General features: G+C 39.8%; 1 protein-coding gene across 6 annotated transcripts in view; it reads right to left on the reverse strand.

The window, feature by feature from the left end:
- Positions 1-509: 509 nt before the first annotated feature.
- The window catches only part of TNIP1 (TNFAIP3 interacting protein 1), an 88,864-nt gene continuing 63,434 nt past the window's right edge, over positions 510-25,939 (reverse strand). For 5 of the 6 annotated variants that reach the window (XM_056516917.1, XM_056516916.1, XM_056516915.1 and 2 more), the window contains 12 exons: positions 25,153-25,276; positions 21,702-21,791; positions 19,986-20,051; positions 17,583-17,714; positions 15,962-16,090; positions 15,652-15,780; positions 10,930-11,055; positions 8,313-8,378; positions 5,771-5,950; positions 5,589-5,679; positions 1,834-5,248; positions 510-1,710 (listed from right to left, as the gene is read on the reverse strand). In XM_056516917.1, coding sequence (XP_056372892.1) covers positions 5,205-5,248; positions 5,589-5,679; positions 5,771-5,950; positions 8,313-8,378; positions 10,930-11,055; positions 15,652-15,780; positions 15,962-16,090; positions 17,583-17,714; positions 19,986-20,051; positions 21,702-21,791; positions 25,153-25,276 — 1,177 coding nt within the window. In that variant the 3' untranslated portion in view covers positions 510-1,710; positions 1,834-5,204. Of the gene's footprint in view, positions 5,249-5,588; positions 5,680-5,770; positions 5,951-8,312; positions 8,379-10,929; positions 11,056-15,651; positions 15,781-15,961; positions 16,091-17,582; positions 17,715-19,985; positions 20,052-21,701; positions 21,792-25,152; positions 25,277-25,939 lie in introns of all 6 variants that reach the window. The other variant, XM_056516913.1, reaches the window with a different exon arrangement.

Raw genomic sequence — 25,939 nt, forward strand, 5'->3', positions numbered from 1 at the left:
GAATTAACCACTCAATGTTCTTGCTACAAATGCAAAAAAATTCAGCCACTTGGAAACATTTTATTAACCTTAATGGAATGTGACACTTAAGATGTATATTATAACACAGTATATAATATACAAGCCTAAAAGGCTATTACAGGTAACTGCATAAGGGTTAATAGTTCTAACAGTGCACTGTACAATATTTTATTTAATACAGTTTATTAAACAGTTCTCATACAATGCTACACATTTAATAAGTACAAGTATCATTTGACATTAAATGGAAAAAGATAAAAAAAAAAAAAAAAAAAAAAAAGAATCTGATTTTCATTCCAGAAACAGCGCCACATCTGTCTATAGGTTGTGCTTGGTATTGCAGTTCAACCCTATTCATTTTAATGGGATTGAGCTGCCAGACAAAGCCCAAGCACAAAAGTGGTGCAGTTATTGGAAAAATGTTTTTTGTTATCCTGGACAACCCCTTTAACCCCTTAAGGACTCAGCCCATTTTGGCCTTAAGGACTCGCCTTCTAAAAATCATAACTCTTTTATATTTTCATCCACAGACTAGTATGAGGGCTTGTTTTTTGCGCGACCAGTTGTCCTTTGTAATGACATCACTCATTATATCATAAAATGTATGGCGCAACCAAAAAACACTATTTTTGTGGGGAATTTAAAACGAAAAACGCAATTTTGCTAATTTTGGAAGGTTTTGTTTTCACGCCGTACAATTTATGGTAAAAATGACATGTGTTTTTTATTCTGAGGGTCAATACGATTAAAATGATACCCATTATTATATACTTTTATATTATTGTTGCGCTTAAAAAAAATCACAAACTTTTTAACCAAATTAGTACGTTTATAATCCCTTTATTTTGATGACCTCTAACTTTTTTATTTTTCCGTATAAGTGGCGGTATGGGGGCTCATTTTTTGCGCCATGATCTGTACTTTTTTTTGATACCACATTTGCATATAAAAAACTTTTAATACATTTTTTATAATTTTTTTTTAATAAAATGTATTAAAAAAGTAGAAATTTTTGACTTTTTTTTTTTCGTTCACGCCGTTCACCGTACGGGATCATTAACATTTTATTTTCATAGTTCGGACATTTACGCACGCGGCGATACCAAATATGTCTATAAAAAATGTTTTTTTACGCTTTTTGGGGGTAAAATAGGAAAAAACTTTTTACTTTTTTATTGGGGGAGGGGATTTTTCACTTTTTTTTTACTGTTACTTTTACATTTTTTTTTACACTTGAATAGTCCCCATAGGGGACTATTCATAGCAATACCATGATTGCTAATACTGATCTGTTCTATGTATAGGACATAGAACAGATCAGTATTATCGGTCATCTCCTGCTCTGGTCTGCTCGATCACAGACCAGAGCAGGAGACGCCGGGAGCCGGACGGAGGAAGGAGAGGGGACCTCCGTCCGGCGTTCTGAATGATCGGATCCCCGCAGCAGCGCTGCGGGCGATGCGATCGTTCATTTAAATCGCGAACTGCCGCAGATGCCGGGATCTGTATTGATCCCGGCACCTGAGGGGTTAATGGCGGACGCCCGCGAGATCGCGGGCGTCGGCCATTGCCGGCGGGTCCCTGGCTGCGATCAGCAGCCGGGATCAGCCGCGCATGACACGGGCATCGCTCCGATGCCCGCGGTTATGCTTAGGACGTAAATGTACGTCCTGGTGCGTTAAGTACCACCTCATCAGGACGTACATTTACGTCCTGCGTCCTTAAGGGGTTAAGTCCTTTTTTTTTCTTTGGATACTGTATGTTCAGTATTACGTCCCCTAATGACTCTGCTGCAAGAAGAACATAGACCACCTCACCAGGACGTACATTTACGTCCTGCGTCCTTAAGGGGTTAATTATAGACCCTAAGAGTACAGATTTGAAGCAATATCGACTATAATTTAAAGACCTGTGCAGAATTTGTGTCACGACTGGCTTATGGTTTTATTGATTTTGTGGGAGTCTATTCTGTTTCTGTCAAAGATTCAGATGAATAGCTACAACATATGTCTATTAGAAGACCAGACCATTTATCACACAAGTGGCACTCAAGAGAAGAGTTTGCAGAACTGGTAGAACTAAAAGAGTGTTTCACGACTTCAGTCCTCAAGGACCTCCAGCAGTTAAGGATTTCATAGATCAATGCATTGAGTAAATGCCACAGGTCTCCTATCTATAACATAGCAACAGATCGTACCCTGTTGGGGGTACTTGAAATCGGAAGTTGGTCTATAACAACAATTTGTATTCTTATTTTATGCAAATGGTACACACTAGTAAGACTGTGTTTGCCAATCAATCTTCCATAAAACAGGTAACGCTATTAACAAACAGATAAGGCTTACTGATCTATATGACACCCATCATTTTTAATGCTTTCCTTCTTGTGCAAAAAGATACCAGCCAGTTTCCCCAAAGAACAAGCTAAGCAACCTGTGAGCCAGTAGATTTTGTGCTGACAGGGTCTACTGGAAGAAGGTGGTGACCACAAAGTTTGCCAAGAAAACTACTACAACTTCAAACTCTGTTGTGTCCCATGAGATCAGCCATTTTCCTCTCTCATAACCTAAGATCAGATCTGCCTGTGGCTGTAAGGCAACTGGATGAAGTAGATGCCCTCCTCCACTGCTTTGTCTGCAATAGGAGAAGAGCCACAATAGCCTTACCCTATAGATGGGCTATCAGCTAGAAATGTCAGGGAATAGTGGGATCTTCTTCTCTATATTTGGTTATCATTTCTGCGTCATGTCATTATAAGTAACTCAATCGACCAAGGTCATGATATTCTTGCCATTCAGATGCACTGGGTAAATGGATTTCATATAAGCCATGCTTTCGGTAAACAGAAGAGCACATATACAATATATCTTCCCATGTTGACACAAGCTGCTATTCAACTTCATCAAATTACGATGAAAGAACTACCAACTGGATACGCTCAGAATTAAGGCAAATGTTGGCATCAACAACACCCGTTATTTTTTACTGGTCCAAAAGGAGTCTTCTGGCCAAGAAACCCATTGATAAGGACCAGTATAAGTAATAACCTGGGGATCCACCGATCCACATAGGGCTTATTTCATTCACAGTTTCTCAGATTACAAAAAAAATCTCTTCTAATATCTTCTCATTCCTATTACATAACACACTTTTAGCAGAAAACTAAATCCCAACTTAAAGGGGACTTCGCCCCTAGATATCTTATTCCCTATCCAAAGGACCCCTGCGATCTTGGCTGCGGCACCCCAGACATCCGGTGCACAGGGCGAACTTCACTCCGTGCCGGATGACTGGCGATGCAGGGCGGAGGCTCGTGATGTCACAGCCATGCCCCCTCAATGCAAATCTATGGGAGGAGGCGTGACGTCACAAGCCTCTGGCGCTGCACCGAACGCTCTAAACAAACGGCGGTTGCCGCAGGGAGATTGTGGGTGTCCCCAGTGGCGGAACGCTTGTGATCAGACATTTTATTCCCTATCCTTTGGATAGGGGATAAGATGTCTAGGGCCGGAGTACCCCTTTAAAGCCCTGCCAGGTAAATACTACCAAGACAACACAGAAAAGCCAAATGTTTGCACCAACATCATGTAAAGGTGTAAATTCAAGATAATGGACCCCAATGTAAAATCTGCAACAGGGTCCTTCCCTACCACGTGGAGGGGAACTTTGGCCACCTTAGGTATCAGGGGACTGCTAACCTCTGCATCCTACATAGCTACACTGCTGGCCCCACACATGCTGCGGTCTGGTTCCCAGAACATCCGTATAGAGAATGTTGGTTGGTATGGATAGCCCTTGTCAACCAGTCTACAGCCAAGCTCAACAATAAGGTGAACCATCTGATCTTCAAGGCCTGGAAGCGAATACATGAAACTATACTGAACTGGTCCTTTTTCATGAACTTGAACCTTCTACTACTCTGAACATAAATTCATAAAGACTATTCTTCCAAGATAACCGAGAACCTTCATTCTTTCTTGGTATAGCAAGTGTCTAGTCACAGTACACAGGCTACATGCAAAATAATGCAGAATCCCACTAGACTTGGTCATTGATTTTACATGCATCCTCTAATTTTTTTAGGCTTAGTTCTCGATCATTTAAACTGATGTATCATCAGCTCTCTGATATTGGTATTGTGACATTTTCATCCCTGATCTACCTAGTTTTTCAAATAACATTTGTCAAGGCTTAGCACACCTATAAGCTGAATTACTGAAGACCAGGGCTTTTTGCTTATTTTTCGTATTCTGTGCTTTCTTATTAAGAACTCAGATATTTATTTTAGCTGTATTCTAAATGGATTAGTCCATTCCGCCTGCACATGCTGATCAAAGAGTGCGGGATGAATACGTAGGTGTTACTAGCACTCAGCAATCATCTCTGCGGGCACATACAAAGGGATGCACAAACTGTACAAATCCGGCTTTTCTTCTCCTCCCTCATGCGGAGATGGCAGGGCACACTCACCGCAGCTTTTAGGCAAAACCAAATCTGAGTCATGTCGGTAAAATGCAGGGAATTAAAATTAACCTGTACTGTTTGTTACAGTCTGAGCAATCACTGAATATTATTGGTACTATAGTATATATAAGGGTTTTGTTAAGCATTGGTATATGCTAGGGGAAAGTGAAGGAAAAGAAATGGAAAGGGAAAAGGAAGGAAGGGATAAAAAAAAAAAAAAGGAAAAGAGATGGGAAAATCAAGAAGGAAGAGGTAAAGGGTAGGAGTAAAGAAAAATAGTAAGAACAAAATGAAGGATTTAAAGTAGATAATAAAGAGGCAGAAAGGGGGATAAAGAAGGGGAAGAAAGGGTTGAAGGGGATAGAGAAGGGGAAGGAAGACCGGATTTTAGTATATCGATTACATTGCCAAAATATTTAGCATTGAGGTAAATATTATAATAGGTATAGAGAATATAACATTTTTATCTTATTAAACATATTAACAGCTGTGTACCCCTATCCTCCTACAATACATAAGAGGACAGGCTAGTGGTATGTATGTATACTCCATCTATTCGGCTAATATACTGATCTAAGCCATCCAGTGCACTTGTACTCGCTTGGTCATTCCCGACCTGCTACTTCTCCTTATTGATATGGTTGTGCCTGTGTATTTTGACCTCACACCTAGTCAGGTGGCAATGTGAACATCAGTAAATATTGGAGTCTTCATGGTCTTCAGGTTTGTCTCTGAGAATTCTGGGCTCCTTTCTTTGGGCCATCTACAAAGACAATAAACAAAATGTAAACATGGTTGATCCTGAAGGTCTCCTTACAAGATGTGAAAGCTACAATGAGCCTATAAAAGCATGGTACTTGAGAAAACCTGAGCATGGTGATTTTGAGGTTTCACTTACACTTTCTCCCTGCACCCTGGATGTTTACCCCGTGTGCTCAATATTAGACATGAACAGTACAACTGCCTGTGTTTTTATTTTGCATAAATTGTGCTTTATTATCATTGTGAGTTAGATCATCAGGCCCCATTTTGTTAGTAACCAATGCAGAAATCCAGATAAGTCATATATTTTTAAACCAAGCCCCTTCATATTTACTACTTACCAGGCTCTTTCTTTCTAGATTTAGGAATCTCTGTTCCCTTTGGATTGTGAGGTCTTGGGGGGGCGTTGGGGCCTCTCCACTGATATGCCGGCTGTAAAAAAACAATAACAATAAAAATATTACATTAAATCCAATTGGAAAACCAAAAAGGAACGGAAACAATAAAAGTGTAAGGAACTCACCGGTGGAGCATTTGGGAGATCCTGAACTTGACTGTGCTCTGGACCAACAACTGGGGGTGGATAACAGATTGGCCATTCCTCATATCCCTTATATATCATGGCAGGTGGGCTGTAAGGATACTGGTATGGAGGACAAGTGGGTCCCATGTGATGGTTTATGATGTATCTCTCACCTATTGCCTGAAAAATATAAAGCAAACAGTACATAAAAACACCTTGTTGGGAAATATTTTGTAATATAACTCAAAACATAACTACAATATAATGTGAACATTTACAATTCTCTTTCCTGAAGGTTGTCTACCAACTTCTGTGCAGGCCTGTTTCTCCATGGTAACAGACTACAAACAACCCAGTGTAGTCAAACTCTCTTATGTATGTCCCTATATATGTCCAAAAACCAAACCCAACTGGTTTGGTTTTGGGCCACTCCAAGTGCATTTTCTAAGTAGCCCTCAGGTTTTTACCCAATAACCCTCATCTATGAGGGTCTGCAGGGGACTACCTGGTCACTACATCTGGGAGTGGTCTTGATGTGGTGGCTGTGCCTATGCCTATGCCTCACCTGGTGTCTGTGTCTTCAAGGAGGTGCCAGTGTTACATTTGGTAATTTAACCAGAAGATGACAAGATATGGAAAACACTATTACCGCTGGATTAGACTATACAAGATTTGTTATGTTAGTTCTATGCCCAGCAGGGAACAGAGCTCCATAATACCCTCGGTGGTGCAGGAGTGAGGAAAGTGTCTAATTTTAAACTACCAACCTCCCTGACCCTAGTTATAAAAAAAATATATATATATATATATATATATATATATATATATATATATATATATATATATATAGCTGCCCGGAGAACCCATTTTATGGTATACTTATACTTTCCTATACATATTTGCACACTACACTTTCACTTATCTCTAACCAGAGCGGGAATAGCAGACTTAACATAATAAACCTCTGACAAACACTCAGCAGCAATGAAACTACTTAGAGCAGATGTGGATGGAAAGACTGAATAACAATTAGTGTTCTGAATGAAAAAAAGTCATTGTGGCGGAACACTGTTACATGGCATTAATGTTGTAGGATGACGCAGGTCCAGTGAATCAGAGGCTGAATCAAGAACATACAGGAAGACACTTATTATTTTATTCTGCAATTTAATCAGGTTTTCAATGATATGCACATGCATTTAAAGGAGCTGTCTGCCCTTAAAGGAGTAGTGCAGTATAACAAAACTCATCCGCTATGTGCAGTATAGGAGATGAGTGTCAGATAGCCGGGGTCTGACCGCTGGACCCCCCATGCATTTCTTTAGGAGAGCTGAAGATATCCAAACGCTGTATCTTTGGCTCTCCCATAGAGATGCATGGAGGGGGCGTGTCTGTCACAGCTTTGTGCCGTGGTCAACACACTGCATTCATACAGAGACCCGGGTGCCGTACAGGAGCTTGCGGGGGTCCCAGCAATCTTACACTTATCCCCTATCCTGCAGAAAGAAGGTACGTTTTGTTATACTGCAAAACTCCTTCAATAATAGGAAGAGTTTTTGCCATATATGTTCACTTGGAACACTTTTCTGATTATTAAAGGGGTTACTGTGTTTGTCACCCCCCCCCCCCTTCCAATTCATGGAAAAGACAATAACCTGTCCAATGGCATGGGACATTCAATTTATCTTTCATTATACCATCACTGCAGCTGCCATAAAGCGCACATCAAACACCCTCCTGCACTATTTACAGACGGGAAATTTGTCTCTCTGCTGGTCAGCCCTGAGGACAATACAAGATCATAATACTTATAATTGTAATCATTTCTTTATTTCTCTAGTCTACAACTGACTTCTACATTTTCTTCAAGAAGGTTGTCAAATTTAGAAAATCTATTTTATCTATTATATACTGTATTAGGAAACTGAGTAATTGAAAGGGGGTCCCATATTCAGGACACGCATCTCTTATCAAGCGTGGAGGGTGGTTACAAAAAGAAACTCTTGCTCTGGAGGACCTGAACTGTCCTGCATTACAATGGACAACTCACTGATGTAATGCCTAATTTTTCCTGTGGGAGCGCTGCAGGAAATGAATGAAACTGAATGCTTACTACCAGGTTTCCCCACAGATTACAGCTGATCACCAAGGATATCAATAGGGGAAAACTTTGTGGCCTGCTTATAGTCAAGGAACCCATTTAACAGTTACGAATGTCAGAAGCGGAAAATCCCTTAAATGGTGAACAATGATTACCTAAGCATCCATTCTTCTGGTTAATGGTGGTTATGGTTAAAAGCATAAACTAGCAAATATTAACCAACATGTATGGAACTAGTTCACTACAACAGTAATAAAAATCTATTGGATTATCCCAGATATGTAGCAAAGGGCAATAAAGTACCAAATCAGCAGAATATGGGTTTGCAAGTTCTTGGCAAAACATGTGTTGACCATGTGAACTATTGGCACTATGCACTGAACGCATTACAGGTTTTTACAAACAAGAGCTTTATGTAACCTTATAAAAGTCACACATTACCTGCGGTCTTGACAGCTCGCGAGCATTTTCCTTCTCTTTTCGTAAGTCCTCCTGACAAGCCTGCAGCTACAAAGGAAATGGATACTGTAATTACTAATAGATAACAAAGCGCCTACACTGACATATACAGGTCTCTGGGAATTGTTCTGCAGCTTTTACAGGTTAGAATTGGAGTCACTTAGAGTAAATGAACATTGTCTGCTTGCTAAGAATACTGTGTTAGATTTTCAGTCGAAATTATGTGAACATAGTAAATCTTATGAGTGGCAGGTGAGACGTAAAGTAAACCAAGAATTAACTAATGAAGTAATATGGTGAAAGTAAATAGTGGGTAAAATGTTATCACATGCATTTAAAGCGTCACTGACATTTGAATAAACTTCTGACATGTTGTCCAGACATGTCAAAAGTTTGGATCGCATAAGTCTTATTCCTGAGACCTGCTGTGATTGTGAGCTACAACCTTGTGAAGTGCGCTGCAGTGCTTTTCACTCCCGGCCGGCCACTCCGTCCAACCTTTTCACTCCATAGACCTATGCTGTGAAAGGGTTGAGATAGAGTGACAGCCAGGGAGTGGGGCACAGTGCGATTTAAACTTTTGACATGTCTGGACAACATGTCAAAAGTTTATTCAAATGACAGTAACCCTTTAACCCCTGCACTTTTAGGTGACTTTCCATCACAAGTAATATTCTAAACCTTGTATATGACATTGTTTACCAGTCAGGCTCCATCTCTAATTTGTATTGCCCCTGAGCTAGTAGGTGTAGATTAGCTGCTATGATGTGTGGCAAATACTATACACACAGAAGAGGAGATCCTGTTCTCCCATTTCACTTTAAAGCATCCTCAGAAGCAGCAGCAGAACTGAGGACATTACAAAGCAGTTATGAGCAGCATAAACTGTAAATCCAGCACGGGGTTGAGATATAAACACTTAATGCAAGCCTCTCTGTGTTTCTGTCTCTCTCCAGTCATTTTCATGTCCTCTTCCCTCTTTCCAGACTCCTAAGAGCAGCTAAAACCTACTCTATTTCATTTGCTTGTACTATTGCTTTTGCAAAGTTTGTTGAAAGTGTAGGGAATATCTAAGTATATATTTATTCTAATGGCAAATGTTTTCTCTTTGGGAGCTACAAATAACAATTCTAGTTCTAAGGGCATCCTGTATGTTTACGAGAAAGCAGGTACGGTATCTACACCAACATAGAAATGGATTCCTTACTGTAAGACCATTGAGACTATGGAACTCTATACCAGATGAAGCTTTTAAAGGGGTTATCCAGGAAAAAACTTTTTTTTATATATCAACTGGCTCCAGAAAGTTGAACAGATTTGTAAATTACTTCTATTAAAAAATCTTTATCCTTCCAATAATTATCAACTAGACGTAAATGTGTTAGGTCCCACGTCAGACCACGCTTAAGCGTAATTCCACCCAGCATTCAAATATGTCAAAAGAACAAAAAATATAAAGGTGTTCAGGGTAGTGCCTAAAAATTTACTTTTATTTGGATCATTAAAAAATCACCCAAAAACGTGTTTGATTTCAACACCATTAAAAATTGAATAGATGTAGACCATCAGGAGCAGTAACCTTCCAGAATCGGAGGAGACGCTCAAACTGTGCCACAGCTAATTAGTAACTATGGGTTACCAAAACTAGCAGCATATCATACCACTATTATATTGTACCACCGACGCGTTTCTGCCATAAATTTATATGGCGTCCTCAGGGAGGCATATAATATGTACAGAAAAGGTATGTCAAATTGATAGGTTTTATGTATATACAATCGGTATATCAAATCAAACCAAAAGTATTAAAGAAGTCCTTGGCGTAGGGAACAGGTCATCCATCTGCAATAAAAATATTCTCCTATCCCTATAAATCCTGTAGGGAAAAGCAGCAGGTATACATAAATGATAAGACTCTGTCCCTATATTATAGGCCAGGACTCTGTCCGTTGGTCCACGGATCCCTGGTTCACGGGGCGGGCGCGACAACCTGCTGTGGCACAGGGAGCTGGCTCCGTCCAGCTCTGTTCACTCCGGTGATTTACAAATCTGTTTAACTTTCTGGAGCCAGTTGATATATAAAAAAAAAAGTATTTTCCTGGAATACCCCTTTAAGGTAAATTCTGTATTTATAAGAATCCTGAATGCATTCCTGGAGTGTAATATGTGTATATGTATGGATATGTATATATAGTTCCAGGAATCCATGAATTAATTCTGACCTCCAGATTTGAAATCCAGAAGGAATTTTGTTTTACCAAAAATTTGAAGAATTGGCCTCTACCACATATTACTGCATTCATTCTCTTGTGTTTCTTTTAAATCTCTCCAACCGTAATGTCTGGTTTGTACATAATTGGGTTCATCCCTTCCTTTTAGAGGCTTGGGATGGGCGCTACTGTTTTTTCTTTTTTCCTGCATCTTCCCCCCTCGCCTATCACCCTCTCTGTATGTTTTTTTTGGGGTCTCCTCAGGGTCAACACTGTATGTAAGTGTATATATGTCTATAAGAGTTACAAACTCGGTTACTATATAATATACTAAAGCATCCAGAGTTGCATAAAACCCCATAACACCAATAAAAAAAAAAAACATTCACCTTAGCGTTGGCCTGGGTCAGCTGTGCCTGAAGCTGCTCCATCTCTCGTTTCAGGTCCTCCTTCTCCTCATTCATGCGTTCCCGATCGCTGCGTTCCCTCTTAAAGTCTTCTTCAAAGATGGTCACCTATAAACAGTGTACAAATAAGGATTATATATCCATAGGAGACACAGTATACACACCTAAAAGTAATCATTTTACAATGTGCAAGATACAGCTGTCCACATCTGTATTAATAATATGACGCCACATTACTCTATGACTGATGCATGAAGGCGTCCAAACTACTTTTAACATGAGTCCATTTGTAGGAATAAAATTCTACAAGGCTTAATGCTATATTCTATCTTTATTGGTGTTAATCTTAGTTTTTCTCATAGAGAAGCTGAAATCTCCCTTTTTTATCATTATTATTTAACTCACATTGAACTTACGGTAATAATAAATCTGACTTTCGTGAGCTCCCCCTAGAGGAGTCTGCAGGTGGTCAGAGTTTTATTGTTAAAGAGAACCTCTCACTAACTTGATACATTTTATAATCCTCCCAGTTCACTGCCCCCATCATGATAAACCCGTTGCCTTTATTTTTATTATTCTTTAGTTTTCTACCTTGATATTACTCTGTATTTTCTGCTCAGTCAGATTCACAGACTGGGAAGGGGTGTTCCCCAGCAGGCGTGACATCATCTGAAGCCATACATGGGAGAACTTCCTCCCTCACTCTGCTACACACAGCCCAGAGCAGTTCAGTGTGTGAGATGAGCTATGATTGGCTAAGGCAGTGCACACACCCCTCTCAGCACTCCAGACTGCACTACAATTTCTGATTTTGGTATTTTGCCAGGCCATCAGGAATCCAAAATACTTGCAAAAGATGGGGGGGGGGGGGGGGCGCGGAAATGTGCTCCGGACAAATAGGGAGACACCTAGTGGCAGCTTTTTTTTAAGACAAATAAAATATAGAAAACTTCATTTTTTTTCTTTTAAACAAATATTATAAATATTTTTTGTTTACCATAAGGAGTGCAATAGCAAACATTAGTTTTAATGAGAGTGGCCATTTAATGCTAGTATGCTCTAATCCTACAACTATAGTGAAGAATTGTGCACTGTAAAAGGAAATAATGATATGATACACTTTCTATTCAGTGGTGGTCTTTGCTTATTCTCAAAAGTAAACTTGTAGAAATCTCTTGAGTAAATCAGTGGGACACACACTGTCCAGAGCGTGTCATCTGTAGTCTCTGTATTTCCCATAGGCTTTAATGGAGCATGCGCAATCTGTACATGTCCAATGAACAAAAATAAACAAAGGATTAAAAGGTAAATTCTATCTCCAAGAGACTTAAGATATACAAAGCACCAGATTATTACCATACAGGAAGTATCTAGTAAATGGTGGCCACAATAATGCATCGGATTAAGATTAGTTAATCCCCTGCGGAACCGATTATATAATACAAATCTCTTTTCAGACTAGGAGTCAATGACATATTGTGCATGGTTGGTACAGCTATGCCCGGCTATAAGACTTCCTTGAACTCTCTAAAAATTCTTTAAAACCTATGGATCAATGACATTTACCATTACAAAGAAAACACACACAAGGGCTTGATAACCATATTTGAGGTTTTTGGCACATCATAAAGACCTGGATTTATAGAACATGCTTCAGGCATAGGACGTTTAGTAAGGAGTTTGGTTTCTGATTTTTGGTCCACAACTTATAATGCATTTCATTATATATCTTGGCTTGGAGCTTTTTCCGTTGAAACAGGTAAAATATAAAATACTGGCCTCTCATAGTCACCACTAGGGGAGCTCAGGAGCTTACTGTATACAGATTAATTATTGTGCTCAACTGAGCTCAGTAAAAAAAAAAAAAAAAAAAAAAATAATATATATATATATATATATATATATATACACACATATATATATATATTATATATTATATATAAAATTGTCACATCATTTTACTCTATGGCTGTGTAAAGGGGAGCAGGGGATTTGGAGCTATGTAACAGAAAATCAGATATAAAAATATATAAAATATATATTATGAAATAAATCACTAAAGCAGACTACTGAGATGACTCCAGATAAGTATAAATCTGACCTATGGCACTCCAACAGGTGCAAAACTACAACTATCATCATGTCCTTGCTATTAGGGACGATAGGAGTTGTAGTTTTGCAAGGCTGGAAAGCCACAGGGTGTCAGGGAATGATTAGAGTTGTAGATAGGCAACAGAAGGACAGCCACAGGTTGTCGGGGCCTGACGGGAGCTGCAGCTTTGCCAGGTTGGAGAACCATATATTTTCAGGGCATGATGGGATTGTAGTGTTGTAAGGCTGGAGAACCACAGGTTGTCAGGGCATGATGGGAGTTGTAGTTTTAAAACAGCTGGAGACCCAAAGGTTGGGGAAAGCTCTTCTAGACAGACTGTCATGGTTTGTTTGGTGAGGTCCTACCCCCGAGACTCCAGATGAAAATATTGATGGTTCAAGGAAAGGCTATGAATGTTTAAAGGGGTACTCCGCTGCTCAGAGTTGGGAACAAACTGTTCCGAACGCTGGAGCCGATGCCAGGAGCTTGTGATGTCATAGCACCGCCCCCTCATGACGTCACATCCTGCCCCCTCAATGCAAGTCTATGGGAGGGGGCGTGACGGCTGTCACGCCCCCTCCCATAGACTTGCATTGAGGAGGCCAAGCGTGGCATCATGAGGGGGCGGGGCTATAACGTCACAAGCTCCCGGCGCCGGCTCCAGCGTTCGGAACAGTTTGTTCCAAACACTGAGCAGCAGAGTACCCCTTTAAGTCTGGCAAAACAAGAAGTCCACAGCATGAATTTGACTGTTTTTTTTTTTCCCCCCACAAAACATCAAATACAACAATTTTTACCAGAACAATAAAAAAGGCTCAAGTGATCGTATTCTAAATTATTGGGGCTGCCTCCAAAACTAATGAAATTCATTGCTGGGACAGGACAGACATGATGAATTTCTTGGTCAGATGTAAGTTATTAAAGGGGTACTCCGCTGCCCAGCGTTTGGAACAAAACGGGGGGGGCGTGACATTATGAGGGGCGGGGCTATGACGTCACGAGCTCCCGGCGCCGACTCTAAGCATTCAGAAAATGTTGTTCCAAACGCAGAGCAGCAGAGTACCCCTTTAAATGTATTATTAAGAGATGATTCTGATTGAACAGAGCAGATGGACGTGTCCGCCTGCCGGCAAATGAACCAGCACCATACAGCAGCATCACAGCAGCTCTGGGACCTTCAATACCCTCTGTCCTTCCTATTCTTGATAATAACCTCACATCTTTCTTTAGTTGATATAATAGGCTGTGGATCTGCTGAAATCATTTGAAGATATAGTTGAAGGTTTTTTTAGTTGCTTGTTTCAGGACTTTGATAATAATGGGCTATTCTTAGGATCAACAGTATGAGATCTGTGGGGGTCCGAATCCAGAACCCCCCTCCCCCCCAGCTCATTACCCCTTTATGTACTGTTAGGTTATATGTCAGATGGGGAAGAAAGAAACACGATCAAGAGCTGAGCCTGAACCAGCGAGTGCCGGCTTCTGACACACATCATCAGTGCCTGGCATCAGAGATTCTGGTGATGATGGCAGTTTAACCCCATAAATGCCACACATCTCTGTGGCACCGAACAGACCCTGTGAGGTCCTGCCAGGGATCTGATTGGAACGCCCGTGACACAATCACTGACATAGCACCCAGGGTAATTCTGTAGGCCTCCATAATAGATCTACTAGTATACCTTGCTACAGACAGAAATAGTAGATAGCACATACGACAATACACTGTAATACAATAGTATTGCAATGCACTGTAAAAGCAATAGAAAAAACACTTGTAAAAGTCCTCTAGGAGGACAAAAAAAAAAGTATAAAAAAGTAAATATAAAAAAAACTATCACTTATTTTAAAATTAAATCACTCCTATTTTGTAAAAAAAAAAAGTTTTTAAATCGAATTGTAGTGCAAATCATTGAATGTTCAAACTATTAAACTATAACATTATATATTCATAAAGGAAAAATAATCATTGTCATAACTGTTTTTTTTTTTTTTTTTTTTTGTGGTCAACTCACATCCCAGAAAACATGGAATAAAAGCAAATCAAAAAAAAAAAATCCACCTACGCCAGGCTGATACAGCTCACAATACAATATACAATACAGCTCAATTGATGAAAGAATAAAAAGTATATAACGCATAATATGGTGTTCTATAATAAAACTTTGGTATCATTGTAATCATGATGACCTGCAGAATAACGTTAGAATTTTTACCACACTCTGAAAATTCCATTTTTTTTTTATTGCACCCCATGTATATATTTATTTTTTATTTTTCAACAGATTTAGTCATTAAAAAGCACAAAAGGGCAAAAAATAAGTCTGTTTATGAAAAAAATCTTTATGGTTCTTAGAAGACTAGGAGGAAAAAAAACTTAAGCAAAAAAAAAAAAAATTATTGCTGAAGCAACACTTCCTACTGTTTGCTGGACACAGTGCCATACATTTGATAGTGGCCATACCTGGTACTGCAACCAAGCCCATTTACTTGAATGATACTGTAAATGTATGGTGCTGTCTCTGTGTTTTTTTTTCCCCACGTCAGCTGGTACAAAACTTAGAGAGTGTCTAATAATGGCTTATCACCCTACGGCAATACGGAAAATGTACCTGTTGTTTCAGGAGGCCAATCTGAGTAATAAGTTCTTGGCGGTGAAGGTTCCCGGTGTCCTCTGTAGAGATGGTGAAAGACGGAGAACGTGGACCAGCTCCCTGCAGCTTCAGAGCTTCTTCTAGTGCCTGTGAAGACAAGGAGACCAACAAGTCCAGTGAAAAGCACAAAAATAACTCTGACACAAGTAAAGACATCAGCAATAATGATCTGCAGGATCTAGTACTACATCCAGGATTAGTAATCAGGTGTCTAGTGTATTGGTAAATCCAGCAGAGTATACAATGGATATCATACAACAAGAATTACTTTATTCAGTCGGCTGATCTCTCGCTCCTGGTATTCCCGCTGTCTACTGGTAGAGCCGAGTTGGTCATGGAGGAACTTGTTCTTCTGCTTCAGATCCCTTATCTCAGACTCCAGCTTCTGAATTTGTGACTGTGAAAGATATCTGGGCATTTTAGTTTTACAAGGACGCATAATGGAATATGGTCATGTATTGTCTGCAAGACTCCCCCAAGCACTTTACTTCTGTAACCTAGATTGTAAAGTATTATAAGGAGGTCGAGGGTGGACTGAGAAACTCTGACGACAACATGTCTCTTCTTATACAGTGGTCCCTCAACATACGATGGGAATCCGTTCCAAATGGACCATCGTTTGTTGAAACCATCGTATGTTGAGAGATCCGTGCAATGTAAAGTACAGGACAGTGGTCTACAACCTGCGGACCTCCAGATGTTGCAAAACTACAACACCCAGCTTGCCCGGACAGCCAACGGCTGTCCGGGCATGCTGGGAGTTGTAGTTTTGCAACATCTGGAGGTTCGCAGGTTGAAGACCACTGGAATTGGAGGTTATACTCACCTGTCCCCGCCGCTCCGGACAGTCACCGCTCGTCACCGCTGCCCTGGATGTCGCCTTTCATCTCTGTCGCCGCGTCCCTGACGCTCCGGCAAGGCCTCTGCTTCCCCGGCAACCTCGCTTTCCGTCGCCGCCATCACGTCGCAACGCACGCCGCTCCTATTGGATGACGGGACGGCGTGCGCAGCGACGTGATGACGACGATGGAGAGCGCCGACGATGCAGAGGATTCCGAAGAGGACGCGCCGGAGCCCCGAGGACAGGTGAGTGATCGTCAGAGGACCACACGGGGCACCGTAAACGGCTATCTGGCGGCAGCTGAAGCAGTCTGCGCTGCCGGATAGCCGTTTATGCGATGGCCCCGACATACAAAAGCATCGTATGTTGATGCTGCCTTCAACATTCGATGGCCTCTGAGAGGCCATCGCATGTTGAAATGATCGTATGTCGGGGCCATCATAGGTCGGGGGGGGGGGGTCTCTGTATTGGTCAGGTGTATCCATGCAGAGTCCCCATGAGAACACTACAGAAATCAAAAGGTGAAATGCTGGCATAAGAAGCTCTCAGTAGTACTTTGGGCAAGTGATTATATCTCAAATATATATATATATATATATATATATATATATATATATATTCCCAACGTTTTTCACTGTACTTCTTAATCTTCTGGTGCATCTACATGAAGAATGCCTGACACTGCTATTTGTATATTATATACAAACTGGAATTATGTTGCACAGTTTACACAATGTTTTACTTTTAATGGTCTTTTAGCCATTGCCTATATCAGATCTGTAGTGGTCTGACTCCTTGTACTGGTGCTGTACATTTTGTAGTGGTTGTGCTTGGTATTGCAACTAAATGGAACAGAACTGCAATTACAGTGACAGCCACTACTAAATATATGTGCTAGGTAAACATAAAGAGAACATTATGCTTGTCAAAACCCTGAAAACCATTCAATCACCTGGCACCCCTACCAATCTGATACTGATGGTCAATATCACTTTCCGTTATGTGGGTGCCCCACCTTGAGACCCTATATATGCCGAAATGGCTTTACCTCTTTTTCCTCTATCTTGTCTCTGGCCAGAAGTAGTTTGCGGTCGAAGTCTCTCTGCTTTCGATCTCTGTCAGCCTCTTGATCGCTCTCAGATTTAGCAGCTTGTGAAAGCTTCTGACGTAAAGATGTGATCTGCGCGGATTGGTTGTGAGATATTTTAATATATTGTCAATAAGAGGGAAATTTTTTAAATATAAAGCAACGATTTGAAGCAACATAACATACTGTAGTCAGACTACCATAGTCCTATATGCATATATATTATATAGTTCCAGTCTATAATCACACAAGTGGTATATAGAATACAAAATGCCACATAAATAGTATTTTATTTATTTAAAGGGGTACTCCGGTGAAAAACTTTTTTTTTTTATTTTTTTTTATCAAATGGTGCCAGAAAGTTTAACAGATTTGTAAATTGCTTCTATTAAAAAATCTTAATCCTTCCAGTACTTATTAGCTGCTGAATACTACAGCGGAAATTCTTTTCTTTTTGAAACACAGAGCTCTCTGCTGACATCATGAGCACAGTGCTCTCTGCTGACATCTCTGTCCATTTTATGAACTGTCCAGAACAGCATATGTTTGCTATGGGGATTTCCTTTTACCCTGGACAGTTCCTAAAATGGACAGAGATGTCAGCAGAGAGCACTGTGCTTATGATGTCAGCAGAGAGCTCTGTGTTTCAAACAGAAAATAATTTCCACTGTAGTATTCAGCAGCTAATAAGTACAGGAAGGATTAAGATTTTTTAATAGAAGTAATTTACAAATCTGTTTAACTTTCTGGCACCAGTTGATAAAAAAAAAAAAAAAAAAAAAGTTTTTCACCGAAGTACCCATTTAACCCCTTAAGGACTCAGCCCATTTTGGCCTTAAGGACTCAGACAATTTAATTTTTACGTTTTCATTTTTTCCTCCTCGCCTTCTAAAAATCATAACTCTTTTATATTTTCATCCACAGACTAGTATGAGGGCTTGTTTTTTGCGCGACCAGTTGTCCTTTGTAATGACATCACTCATTATATCATAAAATGTATGGCGCAACCAAAAAACACTATTTTTGTGGGGAAATTAAAACGAAAAACACAATTTTGCTAATTTTGGAAGGTTTCGTTTTCACGCCGTACAATTTATGGTAAAAATGACATGTGTTCTTTATTCTGAGGGTCAATACGATTAAAATGATACCCATTATTATATACTTTTATATTATTGTTGCGCTTAAAAAAAATCACAAACTTTTTAACCAAATTAGTACGTTTATTATCCCTTTTTTATTTTTCCGTATAAGCGGCGGTATGGGGGCTCATTTTTTGCGCCATGATCTGTACTTTTTTTTGATACCACATTTGCATATAAAAAACTTTTAATAAATTTTTTATAATTTTTTTTTTAATAAAATGTATTAAAAAAGTAGGAATTTTGGGCTTTTTAAAATTTTTTTTCGTTCACGCCGTTAACCGTACGGGATCATTAACATTTTATTTTAATAGTTCGGACATTTACGCATGCGTCGATACCAAATATGTCTATAAAAAAAATTTTTTACGCTTTTTGGGGGTAAAATAGGAAAAAACGGACGTTTTACTTTTTTATTGGGGGAGGGGATTTTTCACTTTTTTTTTACTTTTACTTTTACATTTTTTTAAAAAATTTTTTACACTTGAATAGTCCCCATAGGGGACTATTCATAGCAATACCATGATTGCTAATACTGATCTGTTCTATGTATAGGTCTGTTCTCGATCACAGACCAGAGCAGGAGACGCCGGGAGCCGCACGGAGGAAGGAGAGGGGACCTCCGTGCGGCGTTATGAATGATCGGATCCCCGCAGCAGCGCTGCGGGCGATCCGATCATTCATTCAAATCGCGCACTGCCACAGATGCCGGGATCTGTATTGATCCCGGCACCTGAGGGGTTAATGGCGGACGCCCGCGAGATCGCGGGCGTCGGCCATTGCCGGCGGGTCCCTGGCTGCGATCAGCTGCCGGGATCAGCCGCGCATGACACGGGCATCCTCCGATGCCCGCGGTTATGCTTAGGACGTAAATGTACGTCCTGGTGCGTTAAGTACCACCGCACCAGGACGTACATTTACGTCCTGCGTCCTTAAGGGGTTAAAGTTCTTATCAAATTAGGTGCAAGAGTCTAGTGGGCGATCCTAACCAGTGATTGACAGCTATCTCTGTATACACACCCACACAGGGAAGTCTAAATATTATTAATTGGAACTGTCCCCTGGAATCACACACCGATAGAGTAAGTGTTCAGGCAGCGTTTTCTGCATAACTAGTGATGACATCTTTTATTACTAACTATAGAAGCCTCCATGTATACGATATTTTGAATAGATCTCAACAAAAGTATAGTTTGCAGATTATATATGTTTATTAGAATACCTTTTCCTCATACTGATGTTTCATAGAACGGAACTGCTGATCCCACTGCTTATTTACATCCAGGAGCTGCAGAAAAAGTTATGGAAAAAAATTGCTGATATGAGCTGTACAAGTACTGTACGGTAGTACAAAAGCAATTAATATTTTATTGGCAGAATAGACTACACCCATTAAAATTGTTTACTGGTATGTAAAACAAAACTCATGACAGACATAGTAGCTAAATGGGTTACCCAGGAAAAACTTTTTTTTTAATATCAACTGTAAATTACTTCTATTAAAAAAATCTTAATCCTTTCAATAATTATCAGCTGCTGAAGTTAAGTTGTTGTTTTCTGTCTGGCAACAGTGCTCTCTGCTTGTCTCGGGAACTGCACAGAGTAGAAGAGGTTTGCTATGGGGATTTGCTTCTAAACTGGACAGTTCCTGAGACACGTGTCATCAGAGAGCACTTAGAAAAGAACAACTCAACTTCAGCATCTCATAAGTACTGAAAGGATTAAGATTTTTTTAATAGAAGTAATTTCCAAATCTGTTTAACTTTCTGGAGCCAGTTGATACATATAAAAAAGTTTTTTACTGGATAACCCCTTTAAAGCATGTGGATTACTGTCACCGGAAATAACATGCGGGTATAAACATGAAATGCACAGATGGCAGCACAATGTGTAATAATATGGAGAAACCTATGAAAAATGCCATGTACAAATACATCAAATTAATGACATGTACAATACCAATCCGGTACACGGGAAACCCAACGTATGTTTCGCTATGACCAGCTTCGTCAGGGAGAGCAGAACACAATTCCTTTAGGTGTAGTCTATTTTGTCATTATGTAGGTGTTTAAAAAACGGATTAGTAAAGCAACTGAATTCATTCTTGCGTCAAACTGTTACATTATACAACAGCATATGTCTCCCCACACTTTGTGGCTCTCCAGCTGTTGCACAACTACAACTCCCATCATGTCTTGACAGCCAAAAGGTGATCAGTGTATAATGGGTGTCGTAGTTTTGCAACAGCTGCAGTGCTGCAGTTTATGGGGAAGTCCTTTATAGTTTAGGTTTACAATTAGGGAGTCTATATAAGACAACCGCTTACAATGTACATATAGCACTAGATATTTATGTTATTTATATGTTAATCTGTAGAATAAGTGTTTTAGCATATCTAGAAAACGTTAAAGAGGAACTCCAGTGAAAAAAATAATTGTTCAAATCAACTGATGCAAGAAAGTTAAACAGATTTGTAAATCATTTCTATTTAAAAATCTTAACCCTTCTAGCACTTATCAGCTGCTGTATACTACAGATATACTACAGAGAAATGTGTGAAGTTCTTTCCAGCCTAACAGCAGTGCTCTCTACTGACACTTCTGTCCGTGTCAGGAACTGTCCAGAGCAGGAGAGGTTTTCTATGGGGATTTGCTTCTAATCTAGACAGTTCCTGCCATGGACAGAGGTGTCAGCAAAGAGCACTGTGGTCAGACAGAAAAGAAATTCACAAATGTCTCTTTTTTTATACAGCAGCTAATAAGTACTGGAAGGATTAAGATTTTTTTTTAATAGAAGTAATTTACAAATTTGTTTAACTTTCAGGCACCAGTTGATTTAAAAACATTTGTTTTCTACTTGTTTACACCGGAGTTCCCCTTTACTACATTTATAATCAACATATACATGTTTTATATTTGTATGTTATATATTTTTTCACCTCTGCCCTCTGGTGTTCTAGAATTTTCACTTTCTTTAACAGGGACCCAACTTGGTCTTTATTGGACGATTTATCCAGCAATTTGGAGGCCTGAAATCAGAGAAGAAATTCAACCAATGAATAAATAAGACATATATACCAACATTCAATACGTGCGGATAAGCTGTAACAGGAATAGCTATGATTAGAGCTAAATTAAAGGATTCCTTTAAATGAGCGTTCGTGTTTACTCACACATGGAAGATTTGTAGCAGAGTTTTCTGCTACTGTAAATCTGTAACATACATATGGATGGGGATGTTTCTGCAGTATGTGAAAGGGTTTCTGAAAGCACCATTAAAATGAATGCAGCAGTCACTAAAAATTCTGCATTAAAGGGGTATTCCAGGCAAAACCTTTTTTATATATATCAACTGGCTCCGGAAAGTTAAACAGATTTGTAAATTACTTCTATTAAAAAATCTTAATCCTTCCAATAGTTATTAGCTTCTGAAATTTCTGTCTAACTGCTCAATGATGATGTCATGTCCTGGGAGCTGTGCATGATGGGAAAATATCCCCATAGGAACTGCACAGCTCCCGGGACGTGAGTCATCAGAGAGCAGTTAGACAGAAAACAACAATTCAACTTCAGAAGCTAATAACTATTGGAAGGATTAAGATTTTTTAATAGAAGTAATTTACAAATCTGTTTAACTTTCTGGAGCCAGTTGATATATAAAAAAAAGTTTTGGCCTGGAATACCCCTTTAAATCAGCTGAGAGTGATTACAACCTAAGGGTAAGTTCACACGGGTGGATTTTTTTTTTGCGGGTTTTCTGCTGCGTATGTGAAAGTGGACGGGCTCTTCTCGGCTGTCCGCAGCAGATTTTCCATGGCGGAATTTACGCTGCGGAAAATCCGCCGCAGTCCATACTGATTTCAATGGGGCTTGCGGCAGATTTTCCGCAGCGTAAATTCCACGGCGGAAAATCTACTGCGGACAGCCAAGAAGACCCCACCCCCTTTCAAATACGCAGCGGAACCCCCCCCCCCCTCCAAAAAAAAAAAAATCTGCTTGTGTGAACGTAGCGTACGTTCACACATACAGGATCCTGCGCAGATTTGATGCACAGGATTTGTAACTGTCGATTAGAAGCTGTGCTCAGTCATTTAGTTTACATTGAAATCTGCAGCAGAAAATCCTGCGCATCAAATCTGCGTACGTGTGAACGAACCCTAAAAGCAACAGAGCACACTGAGTAATTGGTATAGTTGTTGTCGCTTTTGACAATACAGTGGTCCCTCAAGTTACAATATTAATTGGTTCTGGGACGACCATTGTATGTTGAAACCATTGTATGTTGAGACCAGAACTCTATGGAAACCTGGTAATTGGTTCTAAAGGCACCAAAATGTCATCCAAAAATAGGAAAAAGTGAGAAGTGAAGAAAAATAAGTAGATAACTAATATAGATAAAGCAAATCCTTACATATAAAAGTAAGAAAGATCTGCTGGGAGCTGTAAATCACTGTTTAAGTCAGTTTTTCCCATGCAGGGAGCCTCCAGCTGTTGCAAAACTACAACTCCCAGCATGCCCGGACAGCCAAAGGCTGTCCGGGCATGCTGGGAGTTGTAGTTTTGCAAAAGCTGGGGCCACCCTGCTTGGGAAACACTGGTCTATGTAGAGGACAGGAGCTTCTTCGGGGTCCTGTACAGTACACACAGTGTCCCAAAAAGTAATGGAGTCGCCTTCACCTGGTGTCCAAAGGAGCAGGTAACCCTGGGACAGGTAAAGTGTACAGAAAATGTAATACCTCTCTGTACTGTAGGGGGCGCTACCAGACACTAGTCAGTCCATACACTTCAGTAATACAGGTAAAGTGTACAGAAAATGTAATACCTCTCTGTACTGTAGGGGGCGCTACCAGACACCAGTCAGTCCATACACTTCAGTAATACAGGGGTTTTACCAGTGAATGCCCATTTTGATTGGTCAGTTCTTTCAGCCATTGACACGTTTCACAGATCTGGACTGTCTGTAGTATTGTATGTGGAGTCTGGTTTCAACTTACGATGGTCCAGAAAAGACCATTGTATGTTGAAACTATTGTATGTTGAGGCCATTGTAAGTTGAGGGATCACTGTATAGAAGTAAACAGTAAAAAAAATAAGGCTTTGGTCACAGATTATACGGGAAAAAATGCATTGAAAAAAAGTAGTTAAAGATATATCTGCAGCTTTACATAGGACTGCTGGTTAAGTGGCATAAGATAAGGCTTGTTTATAAAGCCTGCTGAGAACATTCGCACCATGATAACACTTGGTCTAGAATTTCCAGAACAGATAGTGAGCTTAACAAGACAGCATTTTATCCCTATTACAAATGGACTTTTATGCCTCTCGTAAGAACTCACTGCAGTCTATGTTCTTCTTGCAGCAGAGTCATTAGGGGACGTAATACTGAACATACAGTATCCAAAGAAAAAAAAAGGACTTAAAGAAGCACTCCAGATTTTTTTTTTCATATTCTGCAGAATAGGCCATTTTTAAAGAATAATGTAGATGGACTTATGTTTGCCTTGGGCCTATTTATTTTAGTTGATGGGTTTACGTCGCCACTCTTAACTCCTTCTTCCCCTCTGATATGAGTCTCTTAATGCAGCCTACATTTCCCATGATGCCTCTAACTCTGAAAAGTCAGAGCAAATGGAGATTCATCACTGCAAATTGCTCAGAGACATAGAACCTGTTTCCCAATACACACCATAGAGTCTTCATGTATTCCAGTGTGATGCAGCTTCAGCCTGTCCCCAAGCAGGAGGGACAAGAGGACAGGATGCATCTCATAGGATACACTAAAGAATATGTTCACAAAATGAAGCTGGCAATAAGAGGAGTTTCATAAGTCTTTCGCTGATTATTGTATAGATTCACCTACTATATCACTGCACTCCTGGTCTCTATATACAAGGTAGAAATGATGATGATCTTCTTAGCAGCATTCTGTGCATAATCCTGACTGGCATCCTGTCTATATAATAAAGCATATAACTTATCTGGGGTCTGAGTGATTACATGACTTGGATGCAACAAAGGGAGGGCTTAATGTGTTAGGAAGCTGAGATGAAACTATAGGAATAATGCTGTTAACATTATAAAAATCTAATTTCTTTTTTTTCCAGGGTACTTTTTACCAGTATTACAATTTCAACATAAAACTTATTTTTTTACTGTATAGTTAAAATACTTTCTTCTTCAAGATTTCTTAAGACGCTTTTCAACATTTCTGCTAACATTCAACAGGAACCCCCATTACATCCAATCATAAAAACAATGCTGGACAAAAAAGTCACAGGAAAGAAGGGGAATCCTGGTGTGGGGCCACCCCAAATATGGCCTCATGCAGTCTTCAAGGTCAGGGTTCCCAACTAGGATTAAGAACAAGGATGTAGTTAGACGTTTATTTACCTGCTGATGTGTCGCAACCTCAACATTATCTGGGGTCTCCCCCGCCGCTGGAGTGCTGCCATTGGTGGCTCCCAATATTTTTCCTCTATCCATAAGCAATTTCTTTAACTCTAGATTTTCATATCTTCAGACCAAATAGAAAAAGTAAAGGTTCACACATTTATTTCATCGTAGACTCACAGATTTATCAATAATCCGGCACATTCAACGATATAAAATAAGTAACCATAAAACAACTATAATCACACTAAAATAACCCACACGTGATGCCTTTTGTGGTGACAGGTTTCCCCCTACGGATCATTTCAGGGTAGTGCACTCTTTGTTGTAAAAAGAGCACACACACCCTTACTGCGGACTGCCGGGGCCCCATACAGGAGATCGCGGGGGTCCCAGTGGTCAGACACCCTGCGATTATCCCGTAGTATAGTGATAAGTTTTCATATCCCAGAGTACTCCTTTAACTGACAATCCATTACTGTGACCTCTATGATTAAAGGAGCTGACACGCTCAGTTCTGGACATGACTGTTTAACCCCTTAAGGACGCCACCTGTTTTTACCTTAATGATCAAGCCTAATTTTTCAAGATTGACCTGTGGGTCTTGAAGTGGTAATAACTCTGACATGCTTTTACATAGCGACGTGATTCTGAGACTGTTTAATCGTGACATATTGCACTTTATATTAATGGTAAATCTTTGTTTATTCATGAAAAATTTGAAAATTTCTGGAATTTTTTTTTATTATTTTTTATGGAATTCACAAAATTTTATTTCAAAAACCTT

This window comes from Hyla sarda, chromosome 4 (assembly GCF_029499605.1).
Source record: "Hyla sarda isolate aHylSar1 chromosome 4, aHylSar1.hap1, whole genome shotgun sequence".
NCBI lineage: Eukaryota > Metazoa > Chordata > Amphibia > Anura > Hylidae > Hyla > Hyla sarda.